The following is a 16,974-nucleotide window of genomic DNA, read 5'->3' as shown; positions in this document are numbered from 1 at the left end:
TAGTCTAATTTCTTTCATCAGCTTGAAAATTTAGTAAAAAAAATATACAAAACGAACTGTGAGTATCAGATTCAGATTAATTCTTATATTCTTACATTTTAAAGTTTCAGAACAAAAATGTTACATATCTTGAATTTTTAATTGCAAATTTGAAAATTTTATAAAATTTCATCCACTTTTCTATATTTTAATTTAAAATTTGTAACGATGCTAAATTTTTTTATTAAAAAAAAATTGCATAGTTATTTTACTCAAGTCTCACACTTTCATTAAAAAAAAAAAAAAAAAACTCTCAGAAGTAAATTGGGGGCATCATCATATCACCTATACAGAGAGTGCTAATATCAGTCTGAATTTGAGGCTCACCTAAGTTGGGGGCACCATGGCCTTAAAAGAAAAAAACGATACATAGCTATTTCCATTTGTATATATGAAGGAGAAATGTCCTTTGCATGGTCCAAAGTCTCCAGATTCCAGACTAGACAAGTTTTTCTGGTGGCTCACCTAGTCCTGCTAGTCTGCTACATGACGTGATTACTCGACCATTGACTGGCCGGGTCAGGACTGGCCATGAGTCAAATTTCAACTTTTGGTTGCATCTCAATTACAGCCACCTTTCCAATCAAGAGTTCAAGGCAGACATGTTATGTAAACCCATAAATGAAGCCGTCAAGAATTTGCAATTCCTCTTCATTAAATACAACTAATTTGCCGAGCACAACTGGAACAAATAAAGTATCCTGGGGTAGATGGTCAATCTGCATTAAGAGCATCAAGTTGTCTCCGGAGATCTTCAAGGTCATCAATAGATGTGCTTGTCTCTTCTAGAACTGGCAATCTGTGGAATTCATCTGCACTTGGGAGCTCCCGAGTAAGACCTTCTGGCAGGACATCTGAAAAAGAAAGGATTTAGAAGAGGTCTACCCGACAATGAGAGAATATGATAGGGGACACAGAATAGCACATATGCTCTTTTTTTTTCTTTCTTTTTTTAACCACAAAAGGAGAAGGTCCAAATATATTTACAGAAAACATAGACAATGCATGTTTTGTGACCAGATTCCAACAAAAAAAAATCCTGATAATGCAAGTTCTCCAACATGCTTGGTTAATCGGCAGGTATCTAGTGTTCATCTATCTTCCCATTTTCATAAAGAATTCCAGGTGTCTAATGTTCAATTAATCTCTTTCATAAGTTCTATTCACTTGTACAAATTATATTCTTCTTTCTCATGTAATTTCCACTACTTCCTGACATAAAAAAAGGTATCAGATCTGAAATCCAAGGCTTCCAATAAATGAAAGCCTGCACCAAGCATCTTGCAAATGGCGAGGGGCAAAAACTCTATTCTGCAGTTGAAATGAGAAGTAACAAGAAAACCCCTATTCTGTAGATCCAAACTTCCAATTTCTTAAATCCAGAGCTCCAAAGATGGAAACCAAAGACATTGCCACTGACATATCCTATGACTAGACAACAGATAAGAACTTCAAAGGAGATTTTATACCAAGACTAAAAATGTGTTTTTGATGGAAGGGGAATATAGACCAATACAAACCAGGAGAAAAATGTTTCCAGCATTACTGATACAAAAAGCTGAACATATAAATTATTTGTTTCATTGTGATAAGAAATAAAACAATTAAATGTCAATTTTATACAGTCTGGAATGGAAAATTAGTTCATTGCAAATTGGTAGAAATAATGGTTTCAGTTTATCTGTTAGGCCATCATACCTACTCTTAAACAAATGCAGTAATGCACAATTCTTACTCATGCAAACTGTCAACAATAAAGAGAACTCCTTCTAGGACATGTAAGGCACTGTACATGCAATTATTCCAGAACAGGCATCAACCAATTATATTGTAAAAAGTCAAACTAATCAACATTCATGGACTGCAAATATAATATCAAATCAATCAAAATATTATATTATGCAAAGGAAAAAGAGGATCACCTGAACTGCTGGGAAAATCAGTCGTCTCAATCTCATCATCATCAACAACACTGCAAAGTGCAACATCCTCAAATATTAACAATCAAGCTTTGAATTAAAAACGAAGAGACTTTTCAGTTTGTGGGTCTGCACAGCAATGGGAGGATCAGTGAAATGCTTTCACCAGTGTCTCTTGATTTTGCAAATAACTAATTTTTATTTCTAAATATCTATCAATCATTACTTTTCGAATGAATAAGCAAAGCAATCCCAGAATTTAAACCCAACTCCTCAATCTACCGCCTTTTCTTTCTAATAGCTCAACCTTTATAATAATATCCAACTTCTTATTCTATCGAGTCTTCCCTCATCCCTAATCTCCACCCCCACCCCCCCAAAAAAAAAAAAAAAACCCGTGCTTCCCCAAATCCCAAGTAAATATAATCAATTTCATCTTGGGGGAGAAAAAATATTGCATCTAGGACAATGTATACCTTATGTTCCATTCATTATCATCATGAATTGGGGCCTCTACGGCAGACGATGTTTCAGCCTCCATCTTTGCCTTGGCAGTAGCATCCCGAGCTGGCTTTGTGAGAATGTATTCCTTCTGCACAGTAGACATTACTTCTAACATCAGCTAGAAATGTGACATACCCTGAAACAGGTAAGTTCCATGCTATAAATTTCTCGGCAACCAATGACTGCTTGGAATTCATTACCTGCCGCTCCAGACAGGCTGAGTTTGAGCATTGAGTGTTGGGCTTCATTGCCATGGTTGGGAAGTAATCTTTAAGAGCATTATATCCCTGTAATCCAATCATATGTCAAAATCTATTGAAAATTAAATCAGGGTGGTCAGTATATGATCATTGAAGTCCCAACTCCCACATGAACCTTCGGCAAATCAGCTTCTTCTAACTAATTGACAAAAGGGAGGCTTGGCTTATTGACAGCCAGTTTACACCAGCACTTGAGTACAGGTCATCTTTTACACATGAAATGTGAAACAAGAGGATCTTCTTTTTCTTTTTTTTCTTTTTTTTTTTTCATTCATATTGAAAGAACAACCTACCTTCTCAGGATGCAACAGACTCAGAAATTTTAGCAATCAACAGAAACAAAACAGGTGAAGATAGGCATACCAAGTATGGAGAGACTTGTCCAAATTTCAGCAAGAATTTAAGTGTGTTTTGAACCAGAAGACCAGCCACAACCCCCTACCGAATCAATTCAAACCACCATAAGTAAAAATGTAAGACGAGAAAGAGATGTATATATATATATATATATATATATATACAACATTGGATCAAATCAACTGTTTACTGATCAAATTTATTCTCAAGATATGCACACTTAGATGACTTGGGTACACTGAGATTATTAAACCAAAAGACTGTTTCAATCAAAAGAGTGGGAAGAAGTTAAAAATATAGGCCATAAAAAGAAAGAGTATCATTCAATAGCATGGATACTTCAGGGATCACTCAATCGGCAATTCACATAAAGTGCAAGGTCTAATGGAACAGATAAACCTCCTCCAGAGAGAAACAGCAAAACAAATATATAACTAATTTCCTCACCATGGTAGTCGGTAGAGATGCAGCACAAACACCTTCACGCTTGAGAGTGCGTTCGTCCACTCCAGATGCCACAACCTAATAAGATCAAACCTTATTTTCAGTTTCATAGTCCACAGCAACGTGCAATGAAAATTCGAAACTCCAAAACAGAACTGGATCTTTCTCACAATACATATCCAACTTTCACACAGAGACAGGGTATGCAATATGGAAAAATTCTTAAAAATGAAATGTCCTTGTTACGTAAGCTAAAATGAGCTTCAAGTCTTCAACGATCAATACATTCGAAAGAGTCACCTGCTTAGAGGCTCAAGTTGAGGTGCAAAGCTGCTTAGAGATCAGTGATGACTTAGGAATAATAATGGATGCCTCTTAGAAGGCTCATTACAGTGAGTATTCTTTACTCATCAAAATTCAGCTAAATGAGTAAACCTACCAATGGAGGAACACAAGCAAAACAAGCAGTTTCCCCAGGGACCAGCAGTTGTATATGACCTGAGACAGCATCTTCAGATACACCTGCCCAAATATTTCTTCTATGTGAATTCCAAGTCATTAGTCTAAAAATTAAAAGAACAGAGGCATAACATTGATATTTTTCACTCATAATTATAATAATAATAACAATAACAAAAGAGTTAAAACTTCCTTCTCAAGAGATTGATTTAAAGGGAATCAGGTTTAGGTTAGGACTTCAGAATTGGGAGAAGAAGAGAATAAATAAAAACAAAATATATAAGGTTATGTTCTGCCCAATATAGCAGAAACAAGAAAAGTTAATGACATAAAATTTGTTTGACTAGGAGGTCAACAGGATTTAAGGTAATAGATTGCAGAAAAAGGGCAAGCAAGGTGATGATGCATCCTTAGAGTTGTAAAGGATCGGACATAAGGCAGAAATGACCTTGTTAAAATAAAAGATAGTCTAAAAGGACAAATTTTCAAGCAAAATACCCAAAAGGAAACATGCAGATTTTGGATTTGAGGTCAAATGATAGATGGAATTGCTAGGGTTGTGGACTATAGAGGAATTGAGGGAAGTAAAATGAAGAATAAGAGGATCAATTCTACAGTAATCAATTCTGGGATCAACAATTATCCCAGTGGTTATGACCTAGCTATTGAACCCTGATGTACGTGACGAAAGTCTCTCCGCCACCTTCCCCTGTTCTTGACACCCATTGGTATTTCATCCTTCTAATAGAATGACCACTCTTGGCATCCTCTTTTGAGTGAAATTAATTTCTTTTTGGTTTTGGACCTTCCAAATCATTCCCGCAGGAGATCTGGGCTGATTTTTTTCTTATCCTTCGATAAAAAGATTCATTCTCTTCATAAAAAATAGGAGGTAGTAGAACCAATAAAGATTTCCTTTCAATTCATCCTTAGAATTGAGTACCTCATTCAAGAATTTTTTGGATCTAATCCATAGGAATCCATAGGGATCAATAGAAAAGGCAAATCCCTCATGATACACCCAACACTTGAAATGCTTCCGAGATTGATTTATTTATGAGCAAGTATAGGCCAACATGAGTTGTGCAAACACCCTGGACTGTGCATTGAATCAGATGTTAGCTTTGTGGCAATCTTATGACATCTCACCAATCTCTTAGTCATCTATTGAAAGCAAACCATTGAATTTCTTCCTAAGGATGGATAGAATTAAGACAAATTGTTGGATCAGTTTTTCATAGAAATGATGCTTGTCTTAGTCTTTAATCTTTAATCACATTTGGAGGGGGTGAAAGAGAGAGAGAGAGAGATAAGGCACTCTCTGAACTCAAAAAAAAAAAAAAGAAGGTTATTTCTGTTATATGAAGACACCATTTGATCACAACTCGTGTTTAAAACCCCAAACAAAATGACCAAGCAAGTTTTCCATGAGTAATATAAGATACGAAGAGTTAGTTCTCTTACCAGATTCCATCCATATCTGGTTCAGTTCATTGCAAGCCTGGATAACCACAACTGCATCAGATACAAGATGGAAATACTTAAAAATTCAAATAGAAAGTACCAAAATTCAAAATCTTGATACTGCTCATATTTGAAACTAAAATAATAATAATAATAATAATTAAAAAAAAAGTTTTCAATGAAAAATTGGATCTACCAACTTCAATAATGAACACAACGAAGAAAATCATAACCTTGACAACAAGTTGCACTCAAGTCTCATAATCTAACAACAGAAGTGTGCTGGAGAAGAAAATAAACCTCCTATTATGTTACAGCAATTGTAATTACCTGGTTCACAACCATCCGTGCTTCATAATTATCAACGCAGCTCAGCACAAGATCCACTCCACTATCATGATTCCTGGGCCTGAAATTTTGGTTTCTCAGGCTTTCCATGAAACTTTCAAAACCTTTAACCGTCGTGATGTTCAACGTGTAGCTCTAAACACAAAATAAAACAATCACAATTGGTCACAGGATCCAGATTGCACTATGATACGCAAGAATCCTGCTTAAACCACAAATATTCATAAAAGAAAATCACAAGAACAAGACTAGTTGGAAATTCGGCATATGCTAAATGTGCACTGCACTAATAGTGCGAGTATAACTCAGTTTTGAAGGCCAAAGGTCTCCTCAAGAGGATAGGATATTTATTAAGAAAAACTGCAGCAATAATATATCTAAACACCCTAGAACCCTCACTCATAAAGGTTGTGTAGTCATTAGGGAAACCATGTGAGTAGAGAAGAATAACTTTAGACAATTAAATAATTTCACTAACATGCCAATATGTTCTATCATTCTAAGTCTATAATCTCTAAACACCTTGGAACAAAATATCAAGCCACCAATATTGGAAACAAAATTCTCATAAACCCTTCACCAATGAATAAAGAGACAGCTTATTCACTCGGCAAGAAACTCTACTTTTAAAATTAAAGGAAGACATCTACAGGTTATGCAGATTTGATGTAGGACAAGTAGGATAAAACCTTATCCTACAAGTAGCAGGCCTAAAAGAGGAAACAAGATAAAGGTAATGCTGGTTTATAATTTTCAGCCAAGAAAACATCAGGGAAAATTAAAGATTTAAAAATTGAAATAAAACTAAAGGAATTGAGAATAAAGAAGGAAATAGATGTTGATTTACAGAAGATAACGGTAGAGGAAGAAGGAAAAAGAGAAGAGACAGAGAGAGAATATGTTTAAGGAAAGAGGAATCCCACCAAGGATTTCATGGTTAGAGCTCCAAACTTGCACAAGAAACAACACAAATTCTTTTCCATATTTCAAAACGGATGCAGCTCCAGTTTACTTCAGGAAAATAAGCTTTCTAGTATATCAAAACTTTGTTTACAAAAATCTGTACTCTACGATATTTTCTTCTTCTTCCCCTCGTTCTTGTAAGAACCCCCACGAACATTGAAATTCCTTAAATTTCACATTTTAGACCTTTGGACATATTCATATACCACCTAATAGTATGCACAACATATAAATTATCAACTGGTCACTCAATTATCTACAAAAATGTGACCAGAATATATATATATATATATATAAATAGAAACTCAAGAAGTGAGGAACTACTTTAATCAATTACTTCAATAATATGTTGATCCTCATTGACCACTGACCTCGAGCACAACATCAGGATTAATATCTGAAAGGGTCTGAACAGCAGCATCAGTCTTGGTCATACCAACCTGAAGAGGAAACAGAGACAAGTTCAATAAGTAAAATGATACAAGTGATTTTTCCCTCAAAAAAATTCTGATGCAGTCATGCAGGAATACATAAAATCCTAAACTAAAAAATTAATGCTCAAACCAAAACAGGAGTTGGGGGACCTGAGTGAAAAAAAGGGTAGTTATCCACATAACAATAGAAGGTGATGTTTCTGAAAATCAGAAGACAAATCTGAGTCATTCATTTTTACATTTTTTTAGATCCAAACCATCCATTCCCACTCAGAGTTGGGGGAGTGCACAGTAATGTAGAGTACTAGTACACATGCATGACATAGACGGGTGTGTGCCAATGCAAAAGTATTTGATTGAATTAGACTGAAATTTGACGTGTGGTTAATCTAGACCATGTCCTCTGTACCAAACGGTCGGAATGGACATATCATCTGTCCACATGGCATAATAGATACCTTATGACATTTGGAAAAATAACAGACCTTTTGTGACAATAATCATTCGCCAAAAAAAAAATGCCCCAATTTTTTGTAAAAGAGAAAAGAAATATAGACCATAGGATAGCTAAGAAAAATGTGCCAAACAATAGGGACTGATATATAAGCATGATGAGGAGGAACCGTGCCTGCTCTGGACGGAAAAATAGCCTATTCATGTTAGCTAACTCCACTTTGTCGTAATCATACAACAAAAGACGACCTATGCCACACCTTGTTAGCATCTCAGCTGCAACACTGCCTACACCACCTATTCCCTGTGAACCATGAGAATATCAGATGCCCATCAAATAAAATCACAATCCAACAAATAGAAGGAAAAGGAAGAAGCAAGAACATCCAAATTCATTCATATGCTACAGTAATAGACTTTGCATGAACAATAAAGGGCCTCTACAAAAATTGGAAGCAGGACATTTAGGTTATTCTAAAATGGCACGTGAATAGAATAGAAAAAGGCCATGGAAGTCTAAAAAATGCAATCCCATTGTCATGTGAACAGTAGCTGTTCCATTAGATCTTCAGCTGAGGTAAATAAAGCACAAGGGAACCATAATGATTGACAAAGATTGTAAACCAGTTAATGCCTCGATTGGTTCTCTACTATTCTTTGACTAACATATGGGATGGGGAGTCAAAAAGTCCAACTTCATATCCTAAAAGGCTGTACAGAATTTCTTTTAGGCTTTACAAGCCCATGCCAATTATAGACCAACAAGCCAATCAACCTATCTCATTCAAGTGGTATCAGCTGCAAACAATGAATTAACCAAATTAATTAATCAATTTAATTACCAACATTTGGGTGATAAATGTAATCAACAATTAAACAAAACATTCCGCAAATATTACGATTGCCATGGACTGTCCAATACCATAATCAGATCCTCTTGATTTTCCATGGACAATTTCTCACAAGCTACATATTTGGAAAAGATTTCAATATGCTTCACCCAAATCACTGAGAAATCCTATTTTGTTCAGTTAATCCTGTTTATTCAATCATAGTACAAGGCAATACAAATGCACCATACAAAAAGGAACAGGAGGGCAAAATATAATACATACAACTATGGCAACAGAGAATTCACGTATCCTTTCATAATTGTCCACGATGCCCATCCTTTGAAGTGCCATAAGCCTACTATAAGGGTTGCTATCTACCACCTCAGCACTCATATCCTGCTTCCAAGTGATCCAAGCACAAAGAGTAAGCATTCATTAAGCGATATAAGACCATAATGCAGATAATACAGCAGAGAAAATGAAATGAAATTCCAATGCATACGAACCTTGACTTTAGAACGTTGAATAGGAGCAGATTTCGCTAGATCAGAGAGATGTTCCACACGCTGTTGGAGCTGCATGACATAGACATTTAACCAATGTGATTAAGGTCCAAATGATGTGGATAAATTCTTCCTAGTTCAAGACATTCATTGAAATATCGTCTGCTTAATTCCACGAAAAAAGTAATAAGTCTAACAAGATAAATTATCTTCTGCCCTAAATCCATGACTACCTGCAGTTGTTCAGCCTTCATTAATCAGCAGCACATAAACACTACGTAGGAAACAAAAACAGGTATCAAAGGTAAAATGCTAGACAAAAGCTAACAGAATTCATGCTTTTCTTGTTCTGCTCGTATAAAAGAATGTATATCTAGACTCGGTTTACAAAAGCCCATAGATCATAAATCACAAATAAAACAGACTAACCAAAACATCAAAATTCTCCCCCTACTTGGCCTCGCCTCGAATTTTAATATCAGAAGCTTTGATTGAAACCATGATCACCAAAAATAAAATCAATAATGGAGGACATGCAATCTAGAGAATAAGGATTTAAAAAAGGGGAAAGATAAATAGTTCGGAGAAAAAGAACCTTGGCTATAGAATCGTGATGAGAAGGATCCGACAAAGCTCGGCTCAGAGCTTCGAGATCTTTTAGCATTTCTTTCAGTTCGACCTCCATTGCTGATCTGCTCCTGTGACTACTAAGTTTTCAATCTTATGAGTTCTCTCTATTACAGTAACAGATCTGTGTCGAAATTTAGAGGTTGAAACCCTCAGCTTTATTGCGATCTGCGATTCTCTCTTTAATTCTTTTCCTCCGTCGCACGCGTTTATGGAAACCCACACTGTAACGGACACATGCTTTCCAGGGTTCAAAAACCCGGAATCGGGATCCGGATGGTTGAATCGGTTAGAAATCGGCGCCATATTCTGCACGAACCCTAGAATCCATACATGGATCCACCGTTTCGAATCGGCTGAAATCGAGATCGGTATAGCGATCTCAGTTACGACTTTATGATGATCGACCATTTTGAATTACCCGGAATTTAGATCGGCATCGATTATTATAACGTTCCAAAAGGACTTCTATTAAAAATAAAAAAATGAAAAACGCTAGAAAATGGTCCAAAACACTTCTTCCCAACACCCAAAGGCCCCGTCCCGTTTGGTTATAATGAAAGATGAAATAGAATTTTCATCATAGAGTAAGTAAGAAAAATAAAAACTAGGATCGAGATTCCTTTCATTCATGGTAATAAAAAAATAAATGGGAGAGGGCTCATATAAAAGAGTGTGACTTCTGTATACATCACTGAAGGGGCTAATGGGAGTGTCAATCAATTTGAGTTTTTGACTCAATTAGGAAGGAAGATTTTTTTTGTTGGGGTTGCACCATTGCATTTGGGCTCGAATTATGACTGAAGAAATTAAAATAGATTAATTAATTTTTTTGGTAATGAAATAGATTAATTAATTTACATGATTGTAAAACATATAAAGAATGCCAAAACTAGCACAGTTTTTAACTGGTTTAATTTGGATAATCAGCTAAATAGCATACTAGTTTTAATCTATTTTATAACCAATCCAAATTACCTAATAACCATTTTTTTTTTTCCAAACTAAAACCAAATCGAGTAGTAAATAGTTAGTCATTTATGGGTTCAATTCTATTTTGACAAATGAATTCACTTTGCAATTGTTTTTTGATGAAAATTTCAATTTGTAATTGACACCAAAATAAGTCGTTCACAACAAATGGCTAATAGTTATCACATAAAAGCAATGCCATAGAATATCCATGGAAAAATCGAATACAATATAAATCATATTTTTTAACTAAACAACAAAATTTTACACATCTTTATTTCACAAAATGGTATAATTTTTGTCAATTGTTCAAAGTTATGTTGAAGATCAGTAGAGATGATGGTTGTAGAGATGGGAATTCAAATGGTCTCCATAGACATAGGATATCAGAGAACAAAATATGAGTATTATCGATCTTGTACTATAGACGTGCAAACATTTATATGGTTATTATTATTATTATTATTCACCTCATAAAGGTAGGGGAAATGTTGATGGCTGTGCTCTTCATGGATTGCGATGGAGAAAACTTTTCCAAAAAATTAAAATGGTATTGATCAGAATTCCAGAATTACTCTAATATTTCAGTGCCATGAACTTGAAAAGAATTTTACAAAAAAAAAAAAAAAAAGGGATTTCAAGTTTCAAAATTCCACTGACCAAACCCTTTCCAAGAATGAGTTGAGTAAATTCAGGGTTTCAAAAATAGTTGAATAGGATCTGGCATCTGCCGATTTACCTCGGAATTGGTCGGGGTTGATCCCGATTTCTGCCGTTTTGGATTCGACATATTCACGCCAAGATTCTCCTACGTCGGTGGGTCAGATCAAATAGCCGATTTTAGGGTTTTGGGAACAGGGACTGAGTTTGACCCATTCCAATCGGAATCGACGGGGAGCGGCCGGGGATCGATTCAGTCACCGATTCCTGTTTTCAAAACTCATATTGAGTTCCTTTGCCCGTAATATCCATCTATCAAATTCGATCTTCTTTTCTGCAAAAAGAAACCAAACGATGAGTTAAAGGTCGTCCCTTCTCTTCACCGACTCCGAGGCCTTGTGGTCGTTGAATCTAGCGATCGAGAGCTTTCTATTCTACAAGTAAGCACTACCTCCTTTCATAATCTTTTATATTCTCTTTCGTTCCCTGAGTTGATTACCAGTTTCTTGTTCGCTTCCTCACTATAGGTTTGATTCCTTCATTTTATTCATCTTCTGCAACCCTAAATAAATGGGAATAAGCTGATTTGTTTGCTGCTTCGATTGGGTTGTTTCCCTGAACGTAGCTTATAATGTCTGTGGGACGATACATTTGACTTCAATAATTTTACTGATTTCTTCAAATAATCTATGGAGTTATGATTATCAATTTACATGTTCAACAGGGTTCTATGAAGAGCTTATTTTTCTTATTTTAGAATGCTGATTTAGTTGGTTTCGGATTTAGTGGTACTCACAAACATGCAAGGAAGGTGCAATTATGTGAACTTAATTTTAGATGCAACGAAGTGGGTTTTTTTTTTCCTGCTGCACCAGAAGCTTACAATTCAACTTACCACAATTTTATGCAAACAGTTATTTAGTCAGGATTTGGCTTAGTTGTTGCATCGAGAACATATGCTAATCATGATCCCATTGGTAGTTTCCAGCTTTATGCAATCATAATGGAGGGACAAATGGCATTCTTTGTAGAAATAAAATGCTCTGATAATCTGTAATTCTTTCCGAATGTAGAAATGCAACCCTAAAACGATGCTGAAGATAATGGAAAAACAGAACAAACAATGCACAGGGATTTTACGAGGTTCGGCAAGGTTGCCTACGTCCCCGGTGAGATGAGATCCTACTTCACTATCAATAGAGAATAGGGTTACAGCGCTCGTCCCTCACACCTCTCAGTATTGCTTGCATTACAGAGAAAAAAACACTCGCTACAAATATATGACGAAAAACCCTAATCCGGAAAGTACATAATTGCCCTCAAATAAAAAATTTGAGCAGGAGGCTGCGCCCCCTACACCCCCTGCCCCTTGCAACCCCCATGGCCCGCTAACCGACTAACAGGACCGCCATCCTGCCTATCGAGGTGCTGCACCAGTACTCCCTGGATTAAACTACGACGGAATATAAGACATCGTATGTAGAAACGCAACCCTAAAACGATGCAGAAGATAATGGAAAAATAAAACAAACAATACACACAGATTTTACGAGGTTCGGCAAGGTTGCCTACATCCCCGGTAAGATGAGATCCTGCTTCACTATCAATGGAGAATAGGGTTACAACGCTCTTCCTCACACCTCTCCGTATTGCTTGCATTACAGAGAAAGAAACCCTCGCTACAAATATATAGCGAAAAACCCTAATCCGGAAAGTACACAATTGCCCTCAAATAAAAAATTCAAGCGGGGGGCTGTGCCCCCTTTACATCCTCTGCTATGCAAGGGGGCCTCCTTGCAACCCCCACGGCCCGCTAACCGGCTAACGGGACCGCCGTCCTACCTGTCGAGGTGTTGCACCAGTACTCCTTGGATTAAACTGCGACGGAATACAAGACATTGTACACCAACACCAAAGACTTGCACAAGAAAATAGAATTTCCCAAATCTTACAGCACTTAGTTTACTCTGATAATTTCCAAGGTTTCTAATTTGATATTTGAACTGTTCCTACTTTCTAGATTCCAGTACAGTTGTTGGTTTCATGTGAATGTTGTTTAATATGGACCTACCACTTATCATTGTTCAGTTTGGTTATGCATCTGTAAGTGCTATTTCCTGTGTGTATGGAAGAAGATCTTGCCTTGGAGCTGACCGTCAGAGGATTAATCATTGATCCACTGCATGTAGCATCTGTGATCTGGACTGTTATTCTATCATGTCTCATATGTCTTGGGTCGGTTGATGTATTTGGTTCTGTACCAACTTGTTAAATTAGCGTACAACAGACATGTTTGAGTTTAGTAATGATCCTATGTCAAACCCTTGTTACTTTTGGTTTAATGATGGAAGATTTGTTAGTTCTAACTTTGAATTGCTTGTTTTAGGGTATTATTTTGGCATCTCATTTTGGAAGACTACTTTTGAAGCAAGATGGAAGAATCAAATCATTGATTTGACCTTGTAAATAGAACTAATCATCATCGCATTTGGCCGCTAAGTTTCTCTCTCTCTCTCTCTCTCTATATATATATATATATATCTAGTGGGGCCTTTGCCAGATCAGGCAGGCCTTGGGGATAGCCTGAACATGTCTGGAGATCAAGTGGGCAAGCCTTCAACCCAACCCAACCTTGTGCTCTCATTTGCCAGCCAGAGCCTGACCTTGAAAAAGTATATATATTTCAAGCCCACAGCCTGGTTCAAGTTTTCTCAGGTTGGGCTTTGGCTGTATTGTACCTCACAGGTTTCTCATGTTCAGGGTTTTACGGTAGCCTGTGGTTGGCCTTCAGCCAAGGTTTAAGATGAACAACAGTCAAATTTGATATCAGACCAAGCCGTAGCTGAAACACAAAGGATAGGTCCATCCTAGGTTCTTCTATTTTCTGAGTTGGGTTTGAGTTGGTTTTGATTAATCTACCCAAAAGCCACCTTACATCATCTTCTTCATTGTTTTGCCCTTGATCAATACCTGATCTGATTCGAAAAGTGGGTTTGTAGCTTAATTGGTAGAGCACTTGGGAAAATGAGAAGTCATTCTAATATTTCTTGAGAGGATGGTGGTTCAAGTCCACCCAAAACCCTTTCTTTTTTCCTCTTGATTTTGTTATTGCAATGGTATTAGTTATGACTTTGTATCTTATATTTAGCCTTGTCTTTTTAAAGCATTTGAGAGAATCTATTTTCTAAAACCCTTTTTTTATCTGTGGTATGAGAGTTGAGGAACTGACCCTCGTAAACTTACCATTGCTGACTTAATGCTCTTTTTCTCACAAAAATGAAACAGTATCTGAAGCACTAAAAATGTATTAAAACTCAATAATGAAATGCAAAGACCACAAGCATATTGGCAATTTTCGAGGGTCTATAACTTGCTTAGTTGATTTTCTTTTGCTTACTCTTTTAGCTATATAATTAAATGGTTGGTGGTGACACAAGGACACTTATTTTCTCCTCTGTTGGAGCTTTGCTATATGTTGAATGTGGAAACCTAAGTGCATGGTTGGTACCATCAAGATTTGTAATGAACTAGTTTGATTCTAGCAATAAAAAAAGATTCACAACCAGCACTGAACAAAAGTAGTAAACAAATCAATTCAAAAAATACTTTGTAATTCAAGATCTAATCATAATGGAGGTAACTAATAAATCATTTAAATGCTATTTTGGATTTTGAATCTCACAAAAACTGATTTAAATTTTTCTTTGGAACAGGGCTTCTCTCCATCTAGTGTCATGGCATCTTTGTTCATCTCATGTATAGGGACTTCATTGTTTACAGAAGAAGAATCAAGCTTTTATCCTTAAAGTTTCGTGTAGAATTTTTAAAAGAGCCAAACTCACTACTTGTCAGGGTATTTGATGCTAAATACTTCCATACTGCAGATATCTTCAGCACTTCCTAGTACTTGCAACTTTCTTTGTTCCAGGGTGAACTTTGAACTTGTAAGCATAGTTATCAAGGCAAGAAGGCAATGGAGGATGGTCAAAAATCAAGGTAACGCCTTGTCGACTAGGCGCTGGCGACGCCTTGATAACTTTTTTTAGCACCATCAAGTTTTTGATTATCGGTGGCTTCTTCCTTACCCACTGCATGATTTAGTTCCTTGCAAGATCCACTAAATCTCAATGTCCAGGTTGCCGAGGTAGGTGATATCATTCAACCTTATACCCCACAGCGACTGGCTCTAGTTCTATCATCAGAGATGGCCATTGGCTGAGGTCTTTCTTTCTCAGACTTTTATGGTTCCTACTTGAAGGCCAGGAGGAGCCAAAAGATGTTGAAGCATGAGGCAGCTGATATGAACTGAGTTTGGGGACGAGCTTATCAATATGCGTCTTTTTGTTTCGCGTCTGCTCTGCCATGGCAGATACAGGTGGTTTCTTCCTCAACTCCCCCACCACAACCGCCACCCCAAAAAAAAAAAATAGGTTGAACATATGTTGATCTTTATTTACCCTCCATGGGCCTGAAGGATATGGATGACATTGTGTAGCCACTTTTTGAAGATTTTGGTGGCTACATGTCAAAATTCGTAGCAGAAATTAGTGCCATTTGCGAAGGGCTTCATTTGCATGGTTATTGGGACTGCAAGTCTCCCTGCGGAGGATGGACTGCAGGGTGGAGCTTCAGTTGGTCCAGGCCGGTGGTGCTCTCATGAGCAACACCAGATGCAGAAAAGTATCAAAGCTGGGTTTTCTGCTTCCTTTTTGGTGTGGTATTTTGATATACGTCTACTTGAACGTCAGCCACTAGTTGCTGCTGATAGAATGAGTCCTGGTGCCTGTAGAAATGTACTTCTGTGATCTATAACTTTGCAACATTCCAGTTTCTGTCCAAAAACAGTTGCTGTTTGATGTATGGATCCTATAGTTTTCTTTTATTTTTCTTCTTGGTTTCTGGAATTGGAGAGAGTCTGTCTCTCTCTCTCTAAAATTATTTTTATAGTAGCAAACCTTAATTATCTTAGCTACTCTTTTTGTTTGGAAGGGTCTCACTTTCTCTCTCTCAAATTGTTTTCTAGTAGCAAACCTTCATCAACTGTCTGTCTACCTTATCACAATGCTGCAAAGCTCCTCATTCTTTGTTTGGAGGGGTTTCAATTGGAGGAAACAATGACTCTGTTTCCGAAGAAAAACTAAGGGCCTCTTTAAAGAATTAAAATTCAGCCTCATATTGTCTCATGTCTAAAGTTCTAAACCAACATAGCAATGACCCTGTTTATACATTCATACTTCATAGGGGCTTTCTATCAAGCCCATGAACTTTTGTTAAGAAGAAGCAAAATATTGAATCTGCAAGAGCCCAATTGCAAACTCTTGCTGAGGACCAGAATGAATTTGTAGATACTGACATGTATTCATCCTGCCTTCCATACGTTAAGAAGTATATATTCTAAAACTGCTGATCACCTGAAGGGCTGAACCACACCAACGGGCTCCACAGGCCTTCAACATTATCAAAATTGTACTTTACAGGCCTCATCATTTATTGAACCTCAAACAATATAACTCCTTTGATTGACTCTTTAAAATTTATCAAAATTGCTTCGTGTGAGATTATTACCCATCAGGTACATCTAGGGGATTAAATAGGAAAAAGAGAGATCCACCGAAGAACACCCTTATCGTTTCCTTTGTTTAGAAGAAAAGGATCCAGACAAAATAAATGAAATGGAAGAGATTTGAGTGAACTTTTGAAAACCCAAAAAGAGGATAAATTCCATTGCCACTTTG

The 16,974-nt window shown here is 36.7% G+C and overlaps 1 protein-coding gene and 1 long non-coding RNA gene across 2 annotated transcripts; one reads left to right on the top strand and one right to left on the bottom strand.

Annotated features, from left to right (window-relative positions):
• Nucleotides 1-388: 388 nt before the first annotated feature.
• LOC122077570 (ubiquitin-like modifier-activating enzyme 5) lies at nucleotides 389-9,809 on the bottom strand. The gene is made up of 14 exons (XM_042643538.1): nucleotides 9,576-9,809; nucleotides 8,984-9,052; nucleotides 8,760-8,873; nucleotides 7,820-7,948; nucleotides 7,129-7,197; nucleotides 5,777-5,929; nucleotides 5,447-5,483; nucleotides 3,963-4,045; nucleotides 3,527-3,601; nucleotides 3,086-3,160; nucleotides 2,663-2,749; nucleotides 2,435-2,550; nucleotides 1,962-2,011; nucleotides 389-893 (listed from the first exon to the last, which is right to left on the bottom strand). The coding sequence occupies exons 1-14, from the start codon at nucleotides 9,663-9,665 to the stop codon at nucleotides 754-756; spliced, it is 1,287 nt and encodes a 428-aa protein (XP_042499472.1). The 5' UTR covers nucleotides 9,666-9,809; the 3' UTR covers nucleotides 389-753.
• Nucleotides 9,810-11,249: 1,440 nt separating this feature from the next.
• LOC122075679 lies at nucleotides 11,250-16,207 on the top strand. Its single transcript, XR_006139321.1, has 3 exons — nucleotides 11,250-11,679; nucleotides 13,626-13,701; nucleotides 14,953-16,207. It is a non-coding gene; the product is annotated as an uncharacterized LOC122075679 (long non-coding RNA).
• The last annotated feature ends 767 nt before the right edge of the window (nucleotides 16,208-16,974 follow it).

Source organism: Macadamia integrifolia, chromosome 4 (genome assembly GCF_013358625.1).
Source record: "Macadamia integrifolia cultivar HAES 741 chromosome 4, SCU_Mint_v3, whole genome shotgun sequence".
Taxonomy (NCBI): domain Eukaryota; kingdom Viridiplantae; phylum Streptophyta; class Magnoliopsida; order Proteales; family Proteaceae; genus Macadamia; species Macadamia integrifolia.
Note: the sequence above shows the minus strand (reverse complement) of the source record. Positions and strands in the feature narration are given on the sequence as shown.

What these genes read in the sequence shown, in the direction of transcription:
- LOC122077570 (XM_042643538.1), bottom strand. Translation starts at nt 9,665, where the DNA reads ATGGAGGTCGAACTGAAAGAAATGCTAAAAGATCTCGAAGCTCTGAGC. An exon ending in ATCACGATTCTATAGCCAAG is followed by an intron (nt 9,053 to 9,575) that starts GTTCTTTTTCTC and finishes TATGTCATGCAG; the next exon opens with CTCCAACAGCGTGTGGAACA. An exon ending in TTCAACGTTCTAAAGTCAAG is followed by an intron (nt 8,874 to 8,983) that starts GTTCGTATGCAT and finishes ACTTGGAAGCAG; the next exon opens with GATATGAGTGCTGAGGTGGT.